The sequence below is a fragment of the Mastigoproctus giganteus genome, chromosome 8, assembly GCF_048544385.1.
Source record: "Mastigoproctus giganteus isolate SK-2022 chromosome 8, ASM4854438v1, whole genome shotgun sequence".
NCBI classification, from domain to species: domain Eukaryota; kingdom Metazoa; phylum Arthropoda; class Arachnida; order Uropygi; family Thelyphonidae; genus Mastigoproctus; species Mastigoproctus giganteus.
Genome location: NC_143582.1, coordinates 23,106,409 through 23,125,559, shown reverse-complemented (window position 1 = coordinate 23,125,559; position 19,151 = coordinate 23,106,409). Strand labels below are relative to the sequence as shown.

At 36.0% G+C, this 19,151-nt stretch overlaps 1 protein-coding gene across 1 annotated transcript in view; it reads left to right on the top strand.

Annotated features, from left to right (window-relative positions):
- The window catches only part of Tcs1 (Threonyl-carbamoyl synthesis 1), a 37,470-nt gene that overhangs the window by 17,433 nt on the left and 886 nt on the right, over positions 1 to 19,151 (top strand). Inside the window, exons 3-4 of the mRNA XM_090380183.1 lie at positions 6,026 to 6,260; positions 11,952 to 12,088. Coding sequence (XP_090236309.1) covers positions 6,026 to 6,260; positions 11,952 to 12,088 — 372 coding nt within the window. The remainder of the gene's footprint in view (positions 1 to 6,025; positions 6,261 to 11,951; positions 12,089 to 19,151) is intronic.

The window sequence follows — 19,151 nt, the reverse complement described above, 5'->3', positions numbered from 1 at the left end:
ACAGGGAAAATGAGTTCTACTCTTGTCAGAAACTCTGAGCCTGATGGAGGGAAAAGCCCCAGGGGTGGAGTGTACAGCTTGTTGCTCATATTTGTAAGGTGTAGTTGTCTGCAGAAGTGCATGTCCAGTGGTTGATATACATGTATGGACAGAAAAACCTAGAATAACTTCCAAGGAAAAGTCCTACTCTTGGGCTGAAAACCTGGAACAACTCACTAGGAAATTCCTACCTCCACCTGACACTGGCCAGATACTCTCTTTAGTCAAGGCTGTATTTGATATTGACTAAATACAGTCTGGATTGAACAGAGTATTTTATTCTTGCATTTTAGTAAAGCTTTTGTAATGGTTCTCCACGAGAGGTTATTGTATAAACTTGGAGCAAATTTGGAATACAGGGAGGATCCTTAATGACTGAAAAGAGAGAGAGAGAGAGATGGAGGGGAGGGAGGGAGGGTAGTCATAAATGAGCATAATTCCAGGGAAAATATTGGAGTTACTGGTTAAAGAAGTAATGCAAGACCATCTAGACAGGAATGCAGTTATGCTTCAGTCGTAGCATGGGTTTGTTGAGGAGAGATCTTGTCTGACCAATTTGATTGGATACTATGATGCAGAGAAATGAACTGGATACAAAAAATAATTTGATATTATATACTTAAATTTCAGGAAAGGTTTTGATACTGTTGTACTGCTATACAAATTTGAGCAGTGTGATATTAAGGGAAAGGTACACATTCATCCTCATCAATATCTAAGTATAATATTATTTGAAGCTTGGAAGGATGGTCAATAATGATAACTGAGGTTATGCTGCTTTGGAATGACTCATTTCGGTTACAGATAGGGTCTGAAAAATGGTTAATAAAGTTTAATATAATTAAATGTAAGGTCTTCCACTTGGGGAGCAGATACCCAGGAGTAACGTATACACGGGGAGTCGGGGGTAGTAATGACTTAAAGGTGGTTCGGGACAAGAAAGATTGGGGATAGAAGCAGGCATGATGTATCCTATGCACCGCAAACAGGCAGAATGAAAGGCACATGGTGTCCTGTCAGAGATTTATTGGACCTTTGTAAGTTGGGAGAAGGATGTCATTATTTTTCTATATAAAATGATGATGAGAACATGTGTGGAATATTTTATTCATGTCTGGAGCCATATCTAAAATAAATGAAACTTTTAGAGAATGTTTAAATTAGGCAGCCAGATTGGTAAGGAGTTTTCGGCTTATAAGGTGTAATCTGCAAAGCTTGGCAGCTAGGCATCTTATGGGGAGAGAAATCTGATGAGTTGTATATAACCTGAAGGGAATCATAAAATAAATAAGAGAGGTAGGTGAGAAGGTGCCTTATAAAATGTAGAATCTTAGGGAGTAACTGATGACTGGATTTTATGAAGCAATGTATTAGTATTGGTAAAATTATGCATGGAAGAAATGTATACAGCGTCAGCCAAAAAGGAGGGGGGGGGGTCTTTATACCCACTTCATTTTCCAGTCCACTCTAATTATTTGTCCAGTCCTTTGGACTTATTTAGTCTTCTACCTCTACAACACTGGATGGAAGCTTATTCCAACAAAATCAGCCACTCAGGTTTTTAGAAACATCAATTTTTCTAAATCTTGTTGCAGGGTATGCTACTGCAACAAGATTTAAAAAAATTAGGCATATGGGCTGAGAAGTGGCAATTGAAGTTTAACGTACTGCATATGGGTAGCAGTAATCCCAGATTAACATTCCAACTGTGTGGTAATATGCTCAGGGTAGTGGAAAATGAAAAAGACCTTGGGGATAATTGTGTAGTCAGATATTCTCTGAGCGATGCTAGAGCAACGTTTCCGGCATCCCCCTCTCCCCATACTTCTCCTTCAACCCATGCATGGTACTAAGTACTATAGGTTTTGATACCTTTCGTGTTTGGGGTTTTCATAAAAAAAAAAAAAAAAAAGACATTCTGCAAGACAAGTCATGGGGTTTTGTCAATGATATACAGAAACTTTGCTAGCAAGGATTAGGAGGTGATTATTCCATTGTACAATGCAATGGTTGTTAGTTAGGCCACATCTTGAGTACTGCATACATGTCTGGGGGCCTCATTTGAGGAAGGATGTAGATCTGCTGGAACAGTGCAGAGAAGGGCAACAAGATTGGCCAAGAAAACAAAAGGGTGGTATTACCAGGAAAGGTATCAGTTCTGCAAAATGCAGTGTTTGGAGACTAGGCACATGTGAGGAGATTTCATAGATGTGTTTAAAGCTTTTAATGGATTGAGTGAACTCAATGCTGATGGAATTCTTCCTCGTACTAAGACTATACACATCAGGGTACATAACTTCAAATTGAGGAAGGGCGGTTACAGAATAGATGTGTGAAAATTTGCATTTAGCCAGTGGGTAGTTGATTGTTGGAACAAACTTGTATCTGATTTCGAAGTGTGTATTTTGAATAAATTCAAGAAAGAACTAGAAAAATTATTAGAGGTGATGGACAGATGAGGTGGGTAATTTTATTTGGCTAATGTTGTATAAGCTTGCTGTATTACATTTTTTGTCACTACTAATAATCTCCATTGAAAGCTAAAAGCACCACTTGTAATATTTACCCTTTATTCTTTAATTCGGCCTACCCACTGAGTTAGGGATTTTAGGCCTTAAAGTGAATGATGATTTAATTTGGTAACAAATATTTTTGAGAAATTGACTGCATTCAAAGATATTTGAGAATGCATATCATAAATATTAATACAATACTGTGATTACACAATTTGTATACTTCTACAGCATGTATGCAATGTATATTCATTTTACTTTACCTAGAGGTGTACCAGATTCTGTGAATGACTTATGATCTGAGTGGTTCGCAGAATGCTGCAAAGGTTCGTCAAAAATAAAGTTTCTGTTTGACATACAGTGGGTGGTTTATTTAATCAGTAAATCCCTTCCCATCGACATGCCTTATTATTTATATCTTTCATTTATAAATGAGAGAAATAAATTTAAAAATTATTTTTCATTCAGTTTTATGTCTAAAAATGAACTACTTGTGGGGAGAACCTCTCAACTATTTTTTAATACTTTTTACTTGTATTAATCACAGAAAAACAAAAACTGCAGTTCATTAAAAAAAAAAAAAAAATCAAATATGCTTGAATGTAATGTACTTCCTATATTAAACAATTTGTATTAATACCAGTTCCCGTGGTCTCCCTGTATTCTTGGTTGACAGTATTTGATGAGGATTGACCAGATCTATGTATCACTGTTCTGAGTACTCTATGGTCTCTTTTCATTCATTCTCTGGCAGTAGTAGTACTGTGGTGTTTTTATTTTGTGATTATGTTAGTCCATTGATCTTGGTTTTGCTTTTTTGCTGCAGTGGCATGAACAGATTTTTAATATGGTATCCAGTGATGACAACCCATTAGAAGTTGCTTCTCTTAATGACTTCTAATGGGAGCTCACCAATTCTTTAATTTTATGAGATTAAGCTGGTGATATTTCTAGTAAACTTTTCTGAGCATCTTTCTGTTTAATTAACAAAAGGTTAATTTTTATCAGGTGTGGCAATAAAGTTCCCAGAATAGTGCTCTTGCAGTCATGTTTGATGAGTTTGAAAATAAATGGAAGTGGTATATGAAGTTCAGACTTCCTCCAACAGATGGTGATACTGAGATTGTCCAGTAGGCTGACAGGTTGCAAGTAATAACCAGTTTTGTTAACATTCCATATCACGATTACAATTTTGCATTGGAGCAGAGGATAAATTTTGCTTTAAACCAGGAAAATCTGCAACAGCAATGTATATTTCATATACATTGATTTTGGTGTTAAAACTGATTTTGGTGATGAGGCATTAAATCGTATCAGTGTGTTTGAATAGTATAAGCAGTTCAAAGATGGACATAAGGATGTTCATGATGACCCAAGAAGTGGGCATTTGTCAGCCTTTCGAAATGAGGACAGAGTTGCAAATGTTTAGAAAATTATGGCAAGTGATTGCCGCTTGACCCTCAAAATAATGGTTGATGAGTTGGATATGAATAAGGAGATGATTCCTCAAATTCTGCATGTAGGTTTAGGGAAAAGGAAAGTCTGTGCAAAATTAATGCCTCACAGCCTTGGAGATGAGCAGAAGCAACAAAGAGTGTCATCATACGAAGATTTCAACTAGACTTGTCAAGACAGTGCTAATTTCCTCAACTGTACTGTTACTGGGGTTGAGTGGTGGGTGTATCAGTACGACCCAGAGATGAAGCATCAGAGCATGCAGTGGACTTAAATCATCACAAAGGCCCAAAAAGTTTTGTTTACTGTTTACAGAAGATGATGCTGATCATGTTTTATAATAAACATATTGTGATTCGCAGGGAATTTGTACCTGAAGGATGAGAGTCAGTGCTACATTCTATGTATAGGTGCTTCAAAGACTATTAATAAAGCATGTTTCCCAAGTGAGGGTACAGTTTTGAGAGAAAGGCAGCTGGTTCTTGGTACATGACAATGCCCCCACCTGTTCCACACTTGTGAAGACATTTCTGATGAAACAGGGCATTTTACAGGTGAACCCCCACCCCACTCTCCCAGTCTAGCACCAATAGACTTCCTCTTTCCCAATGTGAAAACTTCCCCAAGGAAAGAGATTTCAAGATGTTGAGGACATAAAGAAAAACATAACCGCCAAACTGAACATCATCTCTTTGAATGCCTTTGCTGACTCTTTTCAGAAACTTTTAGAATAGTGTAACAAGTGCTTTCAACCAGGTGGTGATTACTTTGAATAAAAAATAAAATCATATTTGAGCTCTTTCATTTTGTGTTCTTTTTATTGGCACCATCCAGAAACTTTATTGCTACACATTGCAGTGTTCTCCCCAAGAACTATTGAATGGGCGTGCTACCTGGTGAATTTAACTGACCGCCCGGCTAAAATTTAAGCGATTCTCGCGGTACCATATGGTACTACTCAGTGATCTCGATCAGTATTAATTTGAACATACTATGCGATCGAGGTCAATGTGAGAGGAGCATATGATGTTAAATTATGCAATTAATTTTTACTGTGGATTGCTTAAATCACATTTATAAATAACAGAAAATTTTATAATATTGCGAAGTATTACACTTCCCCACCCGGCTATTTCATAATGCCACCCAGCTGGCAAAATTTTCTGGGGAGAATACTGCCTTGCATTTTGAAGTTTTTTTGTTTTCATTTTTGTTTGAAACTTGTGGCATCACTGTATTGTAATGAATGCATTCTAGTCATATCACCATGAGAATGAACTCAATAAAAATTTCAATGAAAAGAGTGAAAAGTAAAGGGGCGATGAAGTACCTTAATCATGCCGTGTGATCCCTTTAAAAATAAAGGGATGATTAGAGCACTTTGATTTTTAAATTAATTTTGATTTTAAACAAAAGTAATGTATAAACATATAATGAAATAATGTACAGAATTAATTTTGAGATTGGTCTGTAATATAAATAAAATTTACGTATTCATCCTCTTTTTTTTTTTTTTTTTTTTTTTTTTTTCTCCCTAGTTCACTAATATCTCTATTTCTATGTATGGCAGTGTCTTTGACTTCATTCTCGTGGCAGTAGATCTATACCTAGTCATTTATGGCCAAATACCTTAACCTCAGTTACAGCATAAGAAATTACACTGGAATTGAGGAATTACACATTATTTGTCCTTCACAACTAACATATTGTCCATGACTGCTGTTCTTCCATACTGTCAAAAAAGTGCTATTTTTTATAGTTTTCATTTTAGCCTGCCTTGTGTTAGAGTATGTTTCCTCCACCCCACCTCACTAGCTCTACTTTATTATTCTGTAAAACAAGAAACCAGCCTCAGAATATATGTAATATACAAACAGGATATTGTACTGAACTCTTAGCAGTTATAGTATGTTTGATTCAATTAAGAATTAAAGCTGTTTTGTCTAAAATAATTTTTATTGGATGTATATTTATTTTGATAATTCAATAAATTTATATTATTTTTTTTAAAAATCCAGATGGGGGAAAGTGACTGTTCCAGAAGATTTACTGTCGCAACTGCTTCCTGGACCTGTAACTGTTGTTTTTGAAAGGCAGCCACTTTTAAATCCTAGTCTAAATCCTAATACACCTTTAGTAGGAATGCGCATTCCAGCCAGTAGGTTTATCCAGAAAGTTGCAGATGCTTGTCAGGAGCCATTAGCTCTAACAAGTGCAAATGTGAGCTCGTATAAAAGTTCACTCGCTATAGAGGTAACATTTTTACTTCTCATTTTATGTGTATTTGTTATTTCCAAAATTTTGTCAGCAACTACTAGATATACACTAATACGAGGACTGATATGAAAGTAATGCCTCCTAATTTTTTGCTTTTGATTGTGGTTCCGCAGTTCATTTCACAGGCCACTGAGTGATCACTATAGTTTCACCATACTGAGTGTGCTGTAATCAGTCTCATGAGTGCAGCACACAGTTCAAAATGGTGGATGTTACAGATATATGTATCAAGCAAAGAGTGGTGATTGAATTTCTTACCAAGGAAGAAGTGATGCCTATCGAAATCCATACACGTCCACATTATAAACCTGAAACAAAGAGACAGTCAATGGAGTGGCACCACCAAAATTCACCGTGCAAGAAGTAGTTCAAAAGACAGCTCTCTTTCAGTAAAGTCATGGCAATAGTGAAAGATGGGGTCTTGCTTGTGGACCTCTTGGAACGTGGCACCACAATCAACTCAGATCAATATGCGGAAACGTTGAAAAAATTGAAACCCTGCAGCCATAGAGTTCAGCCGGAAAAAACCTTAATGAGGTTCTCTGTGACAACACACAACCTCACACCAGTTTGTGCACTATGGAGGCCATTGCAAAACTGGGGTGCACTGTTCTTCCTCACCCCCTCTCATAGTTCAGATCTTGCACCTTCTAACTATCACCTCTTTGGCTTGCTGAAGGATGCACTCCATGGAACCCATTTTGCAGACAACAACCAGCTCAAGCACAGTGTTTGCGAAGCCCTCCTGAGCAAGAGTAAGGACCTTTACAGGATTGAAATACAGCGTCTGACTCAGAGATGGTGGAAGTGCATAGAAAATGATGGTGACTTTGTGGAAAAATAAGTGTTTATTAATGATTGAGGATTACTTGATGTAAAAGACATAGTTGTAGGAATTAAATTTTTTGAGGAAAATAATAGGAGACATTACTTTCGTACTGCTCCTCATAACTACTAGATAATACACATCCTCTTATTTTTTTTGTGGAATAAGAAAAGTGTCTGTTTTGGAATGAAAATTCCCATAATATTAGCCTGATTGGAATGGATATTAATGAACCCTCTCTAAAGATGACACCACTGGGTCAGAAAAAGTGTCTGCTATACAGAGCAATCTACTTTGCAGAGGTCAGTGTGGCCAGTTTCAGTAATTCAGAAAAATGAAATTCACTGCAACTGATAGCTTACCAGATTGTTTTACTTATCATTATATTTATTTTAGTTCGTTTTTAGTAAATAACACAACTTATAGTAAAAGACAATTAATTTTAGTAAAGATGAGTATAAATTGCTTTTCAGCATTTCATTATGGATAATTAGATCACATAGAATTCTTTTAATGTAATAGGATACAACTCCCCCCCCCCCTTTAGGTGAAAACCAGGGATGTGCTTGAGGGGGGACTCGCATAAGTCCCTTATTAAAATTTGAAGAATTATCTCCAAGCCCCTTGTTAAAAAAAAATAATAATTTGATGAAATTTAACAGACTATCTTAAACAAAGATAACCCTTAACTGAAATTCTGGAGTGAGTCTCTTGTTAACAAATTGGCAGCCCAATCAAACCCCCCCCCCCATCCTTTTTGAAATTTCTGAATACAGTAAGAAATTCTTTCTATCAAAAAAATTTTAACATGCAATCAATGTAGTGCATATGAAAATTTTGACCAGTAATCCAAAGGGGAAAATTTGCATACATGAACAAACTTTGTTTAATAAAATCTTCATGTGTAGCTACTTAAATGACTGCCATTTCTCACTGCCAAAAGGGAAAGTTGTAAGTGTTGGCATGGAAAAATTGTTGTTGTGCTTCAGTCAGAAAGTTGGACACTGCAATCACTAAAGCAGTTGTGTGTCAAGCATTACATAGAATTTTTATTGATGTGCACTATATTCATGACTGCAGAAAATTGCCATGGGCTGTCAAAATTACCTTTGCAGTCCATTGGTACAGTGTTATTTATTTTTTTAATTCTGGCAATAATGCGTCTCAAGTTTGCAGTAAGAAAACTTTCTTACCTTAAGTGATGTATGGCAGTGGACCTCAGTCCTATTTATTTATAATTTTGTCATGTATTTATTTTGTTACTGTAGAATTTACCATGTTTTGAAAAAACTAAACTGTCTGGCCTATCATAGTGCCGAAGTGAAGTCGTTTGATTTCTCCATAAATCACTTGGCAGTTCATGTATATTTGTCTAGTTTAGCCCTAGTGTAATGCACTCAATGAACAGTAGCCATTTTCCCCTTGAGAGGTAGATATTTGTAGTTAGCATTCCACTAATATATTCTTTCATTGTCTCTAGCTGAGGGAAGAAACTTGGTGTCCGCAGTAGTTGGTCTGATAAGTCCTGTTGTTTACAAAAGTACTCTGCAACTGAATACCGAATATATCATCTGGTTCATACTATCAGATATAGTCATATTCACACACACACAGGCATCAAATAACTTGAAAACAAAGTTTATTGCATAAAGGAATGAAAAATATATTTAAATGTTTTTGGTTAAAAAGGCCACCGGTTAATTGGGGCAAATCTTAAAAAACAGAACCCAATCGAGAAAACAGCCAGGGTTTACTTCGCTTAATTGAGACAAATGCCGTTTAATTGGGGCAGGAGACCGCAGCACTGGAGATCACCCTACGATTATCTCTGACCGTACCACATGGTTCGGACTGATTTCTGGAGGTCACAACCATAAAACAATAAAAACAATTAGCAGTCACCTGTTTATTGGGCTTTTCTGTTAGCGAAATCTATCATAAGTGGATAGTAAACTCGATCTTATTGAATTTGCAATAATACCGACAGCTGGAATTCTGTGGGTTAATCATAATGGTAATTATGGTAAAATGTGTTTACACTTCCATGAAATCTTCAATCATATAAAAAAATTAATGTCAGTGAACAGAAATGTCAGCTAGTTAGTATGTACATATTACAGTACATATTAATTTCGATTTTCACATATCATTTAATTTTTCAATTGGTAAGGTAATAAGGGGTAAATTTGTGCTTAATATATCTTTACTTTTATAGCCTGTAGATAATATTCCTCCTATTTTCGCTAATTAGAATCACTGTTTAATAGAACTAAAATTCAATTCACAAACGTGATCACAATGAACAGTGCTTACTACATATCATATAGTGAACGGTACTTTACTTAGGTGACTCCATCGTAACGTGATTTGATTGTACAGTGAACCAATTGTAAAGCAGGGGTCCGTTGTATTTTTAACTTCGGATAATTGGGGCAGCCACTTACATCGGGCCAAAAGTCCCAGTTAACCGGAATCGACTGTATATTAAAATTAGAAACAAAGAAAATGTGTCAGCCCCCCCCCTGCATTTTTATCAGTGGCTAGCACTTAAGATTGACTATTTCTAACTGCAACTATGACAAAGAGGGGATGATTACAGGTAACCACTGCTTAATGCTGATAATTCGTTCCGTAAAAACACAGTGCTAAGTGAATCCGCGCTAAGCGAGCGCCACATTCCCATAAGGTAACATATGTATTTGTGAGTTGTGGTCAGTGCCATATAATATTTCCTAATCAATAATATAATAATTTGTGAAAAGATGCACAAATGTCAGTTAAAATATTTAATATTTAAATATTTCTACATATAAAATATTCTGCGTTACATAATTACATATGTAATTATGTGGTAACTACTTACGTATCAAAATTAAACTTAAAAATTTCAATTAAAATCATGAATCTGAATTGATTTAATATAATTGATGAATTTAATCATGAAAAATATGTCGATTTTGGGTTGAACTTTGGCCCTCTTCCAAAGAAACTAAAAGGGGTTATTAATTTTAAATCCCTCGCAGTTTAATTACCACCCAACAATAAAGTCAACCGATCCTTCGCCGCTTTGAAACCTGACATGTTTTTTCTTCTTTCGATATGAAACTTCTTTTAGGCATTCGTTTCCACAAAAGTCCTGCTTCACCTATGGTTTTTTTTTTTTTTTTTGGTAGTTGTTGGCGCATCTGCTTCTGTGGCCATAATGCACCTCCCAAGGTTTTTGCAGTACTTTGATCCAAGCCCGAGGCGGGATTCGAACCCGCGACCTTTGGATTGCCAGGCAGGCACTTTACCCACCTGGCTAGCCCGGTCGGCTTCATCTATGTTAAAAACTTGTTGAGAAGTACAGTATAACACATAATACCCTTCTTCAATAATTTTAACAAGTTCTTTTTGATCTGTACTTGCAGCTTCTCCCTAAATTTTAAATCTATTCAACCAGCCCTTACCAGTTTTAAATGATTCCACATTTTTGTTTTCTTTAATAATATTTAACTTAACTGAATTCTGCATTGGATATTATTTTCAATAAAATTAGTCTTTCTATTCAATCCTAATAGCCGGCCTAGCCCTAGTTGCTTGCAGTGGAACACCTATCTTTTCCGCTGCTAAAATTAATTAATTCTTTTATTCTTTATTTTTTTTTTTATAATTGTTCTTACAGTTAAACTTGCGAGTCCTAAATTATGGCACACATCCGCTTGTCTTTGACCGGAATCGATTTGCTTCAAAACGTCTAATTTAATTTTCAAATTCAGTCTTTTTCTTACATTTATATCCTTCGTACTGCGCTCAGTCGTTGTTGCTTTTTCATTTTTATCGGCCATTATTAATTCTTCGAAAATGTAACTGCGTTGGTTGCATTAATTATGATTAAATGTTCGAGTAAACTGTCCATTACGCACGATGTCTAATGCTGTACTGAGCGATGACTAGACTTCGGATAAATGCATATAATGCAAATATTACAAGCAATAAACTTGATAATTTTTTAAAATGTTGATCTCGGAACTACGTAACAAGTCACTGTACTGCAATTAAATTAGCGTGCGAGAAAATTTCACTCGGCGTGGGAAACGTTTTAATGCCGTTTTGCTATTCATTTTCAAGCTGTCGACTCCATCAAATGAAACGATTTTGTTAAATATGCCAAAAATGCAATCTGTAAAAGAGCGTTATAGTGATCTGTGACAGCGTTATAGTCAGATACGGGTTATAATTTAAGAACAGGGTTATAACGAATCAGCGTAAAGCGAACTGGATTATAACGGGGGCCTGCTGTATTTAATTTTAATATTTATTCATGCCTTTGTATTGCACACTTTTATGTAGTGAAGTATTTGTTTGGTCTGTTTAAGACTCTGCTCATAATGGGTTTTGTCTTCTGGGACCAGAAGCAAATGGGATGTTGATATTCAAGAGGACAGCTCCACTAGACATTATCACACTGATCTTAAATACCAGAAAATGTGAATGCTCAGTAAGGATATTTCTGAAAAACACTCAGATATTCATTGGACTTAGCTTTAGATTGCTTCCTCTTCCCAAGATGTCTTCTAAGGCAGTACTAATAGAAGGTTTCAATAAGATGTGGTGTTTTTATAAGCAGGCTGTTCTTGAGGGAGTGTATACTTTTGGAAGGAAATTATGTACAAGAGGATAAGGGAGTAATAAGTGGCATTAATTTCTAACCAACTTTTTACAGCCACTAAAATGCAATCAGGAGTGATTTTTTTTTTTTTTTTGATTAATTGCCCCTGTGTAATAAATTTAGTTCATGTATATTGTGAATATTGATTATATATATAACTTTTCACCATGCATATTTCATATATACGTAGGAATTCCAAGAGCTGTGGTCTAGTCTAGAAGTAATATTTGATGGAGGAATTTTAGGAAACTGTGATCCAGAAAGGCTAGGGTCAACTGTAGTAGACTTGTCTTTGGAAGGCTATTATAAAATAGTCAGGCCAGGATGGTAAGTAATTCTTGAAATGTGAACAGCATTCAAACACATTACCATTTCTGGGAATGGTAGTTGTGATGTTTGCATTTATTAAAAAATTCTATTACACTTAATGAGTCCTTAAAACTTGCATTGTCTTCATTTTAAATTATATTTTTATTTATTTAAAGTAACACCTACAAATTCACTGAAAAGATAAATACATTATTCTCTTGAATATATTGGGACACCTCACCCCTGGAAACTTTTCCAGAAGTCACATGAGAGGTGGACAAAAAGGGAAAGGACCCCTAGATTCCTTTGCAAGATGTGTAATAGTAGGTTTGTCATAACAGGTATATGCAGTTAACAGAAAGAACAGGATGCGCAGAATAAACTGTCAGAAACGCTATGCTAACGGAAAACAGAAAATAATGCAGTCATTCATACCTAGCCAGATGAGTCACTATTAATGATGTCTAGAGGATGTTGACAGTTGAAATGGATAGTGAGAGGACACAGGAAAAGTACTCTGAATGATGAGATAAGTGTAGAACCAACACTTCATAAAATGGATTACCATGGCCATGGAGCTGTTTCTTAGCAGAATCCATCACTGCCTATCCTGGCACAGAGAATGAAAGTGTTGGATGATACAGAAGTGGCAAAATATGATCTGGAGACATCACACTACATAGTCCAAGCATCAGATGGATGAACCTGGACTGAACAAATGGCTTGACAAAGTTGGCACTAACAGCAAAGTTCAGTGATGGTATGGGCTATTTTTTTGCTCATTGCAACCATGAATGCAACTGCTTGTGACTTTCTGAACAATTTTCTAGAGAGAGGCTATATTTGCTTTAGCATGATAATTCATGTCACAAAACACATACATTATTCTTCTCAAACCAATAGTGGTTTGAGAAGAATAATGTGGTGAGTCTAATTGAAAACCAGAATAATGCATCCTAGTTCTTATAGAATTCCTCCAGAATGTTACTGATATCATTGAAATTGAGGGATTGGTTGGTTGTTTTTTTTTTTTTTTTTTTTTTTTTCCCATTTAGTGTCCCAATTGTAATATTAAATTTTAGTATCCTATATTGAGATGCTAAATTAAACTTATCCCAAACTGGAATATTAAAATGCAAGAATAATTATATAAAGTAGCCAACAGCTTGATACATAAGATTGGTTATGATTACTCATAACAATCTGCAAAAGTCAGCATATGAGTTATACTATTGTAAATATATATGGAGTTTCCACTCACTGAAAAGGAGAGAGAAAGCTGAACTGTGTTTAGTGGAGACTCAAGCAGGCATTAGTGCAATTATGATGGCTACCAAAGTGGCATTTACTTCTCTGTTTGCCTCTTGTTATTATTAGTTAGATTCCAAAATTGAACTGGTGGAAAAAGTAATCTGCATCAATAGATGCGGCTTACTTTTTTTCCACCAGTTCATTGGGTAGGTATAATCTAACCCAGCATTTCCCAAACTTTTTTAGTCATGGAACACTTTTCAATTCACGGAATACTTATGAAACACAAGTTCAGCAGGAGCAAAAGAACTGTTTGCTAATATTTTATTACATACGGTTCACTGTGCATCAGGAGCATCTTTATTTCCAACACATGTAAAGCCGAAATTCAAATAACTGTCATCATGCTTTCGTTTTGGTCTTTTATTAGTTGGTTCCTGTTTTTTAATTCAGATTTTTGGGGAACAAAAGGCTGCGATTGTTCATCCTCACTTTGAAGTGTGACAATATTGTGTTCGATTTCATCGACCACAATTGCAATACTAGAAGTACTTGCTTCTTATTTTAAAGTTCCTTTTTTCAACCACAAATCCATGGTCACATATTTTAATAATATTTCGAAATACTAATAATTTTTTATCAAAAAAAATTTATAAAAGGAAGTGAGTTTAGTTATATCAGTTCTCTTCCTCCTCTCCTTCAACCCATGTACTCCAGGCTAAATCGCATATGAATGGCATATTAGATCATTACATTGCCACATTTTTTCGTAGATGTCATTACCTCTATGCATACTTCTCTATGTAAAAGCCTGCCAAAATAAAGTGTTCTGCGGTCTATTTGATTATCAGAGTATTAATAAAGGGAAAAAAAATTGTTAAATATTATAATGATACAAAAGTGGTGTAGCTACAAATATGCAAAATTTATTTTATTTTTTTAATTATTAATTACGATTTTTCACGCAACATTTGTTCACATCTCATGGAACACAGTTTGGGAAATGCTGATCTAACCAATCATAACAAGAGGTAAACAGAGAAGCAAATATTAATTGTATTCACAGTTAATACTTAGAATAAAGTTTGTAGGTTAATCAAGAGATGTTCATTCAATGTGCTTTATAGGGCTTATTCTGATGTAATGGGGATGCTCTTCTAATGTTTGTTAAACATTAGTCATTTGTAACTTGTGGATACAAAGGCTAAGCCATATTGAATTGTGCTAAGAATACTTCCCTGTGCTTTCTTTTATTATTTAAAATTAATTAACTTTGAGAAATTTATCATAGTTAAAGAATTTCAGGACATATACACAGTGATCACCAAATTAAGACTACCCTCTAATACTATGTTGGGCCACCATTCCACAGATAACAGCTGCTAGATGTCTATAGGGATCTGCAACCATGCTACCTGCAAGGATTTCCAGTCAGAATAGATGGTTGCATGTTCATACGCCTCACTTCCCATTCCAAAACATCCCAGGTGTTCAGTTGGATTGAGGTCAGGCAAATGTAGGCCAGTCAAGTTGGGTGATACCTTCACTGCATTCCTCAAACCACTTGTGCACATGGGGGTCCAATGACACTGTGCATTTATTGTCTTGGAAGATCCCATTTCTGTCTGGGAAAAAATGCAGCATGGAAGGTGCATGTGGTCTCAAGAGCTGCCAGTAGATTTCACTAGTGAAACGTTAGTCCATATGCACCAGGGGTCCTAGTTCTTGCCATCAAAACATACCCCATATTAAGCAGCCACTACCAACTGCCTGGATAGTGGCACTGTGCACAGTGGATTCATAAACTTGTTCTATGCACCATACACGGTGTCTGATGACATGTTGCACCAGATATTTGGACTTCTCTCCAACCAGCACACTTGTTTCCAGTCCTCCAGTATTAAACCAGCTTTTTGACACCACAGCATTTGGTGGTGACAATCAGCGGTGAGGAGAGGGCCTCTTGGGTCATCTGCTGTGGAAACCCCATACATCTGAGTATGCAACATGTCATTTGGGATATTGTTCTTGCATTCTTCATATTGTATTGCATGGCAACCTGCCGTTGAGCAAAAGGTACAATGCCTGCACCTTTTGCTTACCACAAACATCCACCTTTCATAATCCTTTTACAGTTCTGTTGGTGGAAGGTGATTTGACCCATTCAACACCATTCTCTGTACACCTTAACCACAGTGGGCCATGAGCAACCAACAAGACATGCATTTTCCAATATGGAAGCATGACACGAGCTCCCAAAATCATGCCCTTTTGAAACTGTGAGATACCTTTACTACGGGCGCTTTGTTTGTTTGTTATTTGGTTTTTAGGAGCATTAGCAACTAAGGCCATATTGCTCCGGGATATGCAGTGGCCATTCCCTGACCTTTCCGAATCTTCCATATTTGGTGGTGACGTGCTCGAACCCCGGTCTAATCAAGAAGCATGTGATACGCACTAGTGCTCCTTCCCACCTAGCTACGGAGGCACCTCCGTAGCTAGGTGGGAAGGAGCACTAGTGCATATCACATGCTTCTTGATTAGACCGGGGTTCGAGCACGTCACCACCAAATATGGAAGATTCGGAAAGGTCAGGGAATGGCCACTGCATATCCCGGAGCAATATGGCCTTAGTTGCTAATGTTCCTAAAAACCAAAACAACAACAACCTTTACTACGTCCTATAACTGCAACTTTATCGCTTTGACTTGCACAGTCAGATGCAAATTACCACTGCTGTAGGAAGCTGTTCAAATTTCATTGCAGATGGGGTGGACATAATTCAGTGATCACTGAGTGTATATAGATGTTGTGCAAGGTTCTGGTTATTAGATTATACACTCCAAATTGTTTGCATTTAAAATTGCAAAATTCCAAATTCATGAAAGTTGTCCACCTGGCCTGTGTTAAACACAGAGCTCGAATGTTTTCAGACAAACTTATATATCACCCAGTCAAAACACTGTGCTCACCCTTGTGTTTTAGTAGTTGTCTATTTCTTTCGTCCTGGTTGACAACTGGTAAATGTGATACTGCAAGTTTGTGGTATGTGGTCCATATGAAATACTTGTTCAACACATGCTCTGAGGGACTCTGAAAAAAGAATGATTGTCAGGTACTGGTCGAAGGGTAGTAATGTTATGGAAACTGTGAATCTCGTGGGCAGTTTGTGGAGTGCTCTAGTTAAGGACTGCTGCTCTGTACACTATCCATCTAAGAGTGGGTGGATAATGGAAAGAGCAGCAGTTGAAGGGGCAGCTAGTGGTGTTTCCAAGATCACAATGCAATGGATCCTCCTCTGTATGGGCTGACTGGAGTAGGCACCTGGTCAATAATACCTAAGTTTGTATCTGAACAGCCTCATTGATGACTAAAAAAAAAAAAAAAAAAGTTGCCCTTTTCAACAAATCATGTTTTCTTCTATGCTGTGTGGATGGAATGTGTGGTGACGCACTGCAGAGAGGAATCACTCCAATACCCTAGTGCAACATAAACGGTTTTATGGAATGGGGATGTTTTCCTGGAAGTCATTGTACCCCTAGACTGCACAGGTGTGCTCTAGTAGGATAATTTATTCTGCCACATTGCTGGTATTGCACAAGAGTGGTTCACTGAAAACAAAAGTGACTTTCAGGTGGCACTTGGACTGCTGAATTCACTGGATATGAATCTTTTTGTTTGGATCCTGCATCACATACACCTTACTGTGTGGCAGTAGGACATATTCCCTATTGGGTAGGTGGTCATAATGTTTTAATTGCACAGTGTATATGGTGTTTTTTTTTTTTTTAGACTTAAAAAGCATTGGTGTGAGTGCAAGAGGTTTGAATGTAAACATTTTATCTATATGTAATTTAATTAAGGCCTGTGTGAGCTATATGCATAAAAGGATTAATAATCTGGAGGTGATTGCCTGAGGGCAAGAAAACAAAAAGTATCTTAAATACACTTTATTATATAAAAAAAGGAAAAATATATAAAGTCAGTGAACATTCATTCATTCACATCATTTTAGGTTGCATACACTTGGTTAGAAATAGAGTATAATTTTATTACAGGCAACCCTCGGGTTACGAACGTTCACTACAACGAATGTCACAATTCATTCAAAATTTCCTAGAGTTGCCAATAGAGTTCCTTATAAAACAAAATGCCAAACTTATAGCAAACGTAATTGTAAGATTTAAATAAACTTTTAAAAATATGTATTTATTGCAATAATTATCAGAAAAATATTATATGGTAATTTTACTGAACCCTTCTTGGTTAATAAAACTAATCTAGACAGTAAAAGAACATAACTATACAGGTAGTTCCCGACTTTACGAGTTAATTCGCTCCTAGTGCACTCTTGTAAAGTGAGAATTTATTTCCCAGAGACAATGTTAAAAACTGGGTTACACTTTCAACAATGAAATTAGTTAGCTAATTAGTTTGTTTAAACAATGATTGATTTATTGAAAGAAATGAAAACGTAGCCTGTAAAATCAAGCAAATTATAATAATAAAGAAATTATTTATGGCTTACAAATGCTAAAGAATGTTTATTCTTCGTTAGCATCGACTAAATGCACACTTGTTGATCACTAATTATTGGCTCGGCACTCGTTGGTTTGTTGCACAAGGAGTGCACTATTTCAGATATCAGTATTTTTGCAAATGCAATAAGAGTTTACAATAAACCGGAAAGTGCAAATTGTTTTTAATGTTTTAGGTCATGACCTCCAAAACTGATTCTTATAACGGAACATATAACAATGAAAGTGTAGTGTAATTTCCATTATAAGAATGACCTTTTAGAGAGATAAGTAGCTTAGTTATATTTCAAATTTTGAGGTCATGGAATGAATTACCAAAAAAAAAAAAAAAAAATTTCACGATATGGTGGTGTCTCTGGAACGGATTAATATTGTAAAGCGGGGTACACTACTGTTTGTTTATTTGGTTTTTAGGAGCATTATCAACTAAGGCCATATTGCTCCGGGATATGCGGTGGTCATTCCCTGACCTTTCCGCATCCTCCGTATTTGGTGGTGACGGGCTCGAACCCCGCTCTAATCAAGAAGCGTGTGCTACGCACTGCTGGGTACACTATTGTGTAGCTGTGCACGTGGTATTTATTTTTTGCAATTAATGTTAATATTTTCGAGTTTGTTGATACGTAAAAAAATGCATGTATGCATTATAATAAAACGTATTGTATAGATGTTTAGTGCATGGTTTTAATGCTTTAAATTGGCTGCTAACCTAGCGTATACAATACATATTTTAAAAGCTTAGGAATGCAAGATACACATAATGAACGTCTTGGGATGGAACTCGTTCGTTGGAAACCGTGAGTTGCCTGTACTTTTCTACTAGACAGCAGCATTATCTGTGAGAATGCTTATTTATTAAACATTCATTTCTTTTTTGTAGCTAGGCAAGTGATTAGGATAGAATTTTCTTTAAATCTTGTAGTGCAGTAAATCCATTTTTACAATCTCATTGTAGATGAACCATCCACGATAATCACGGATGGTTCATCTGCAATTTTTTTTTTACCTGCAGTAAAATTTTTTAAATAAATTACTTTCTTCAGATAATAGAAAGTAAATTATTACTTTCTATTATCTGAAGATTTCATAGATATATTTGGTTCTCGTTCTTAATAGGACAATTTTAAGAAATTCTTTCTTCTCAGAAGAATCATTAATATTTGTGAGTTTGCAAAACATGTATGGTAGTGAGGCCCTATGGCTCCAAAGTAAAAATTTTTTGTGGAATTATGAAAACTTCGTGCCCATATAGTTTATGCTTATGACCTTGACTAATACCATCAGAGTGAAAT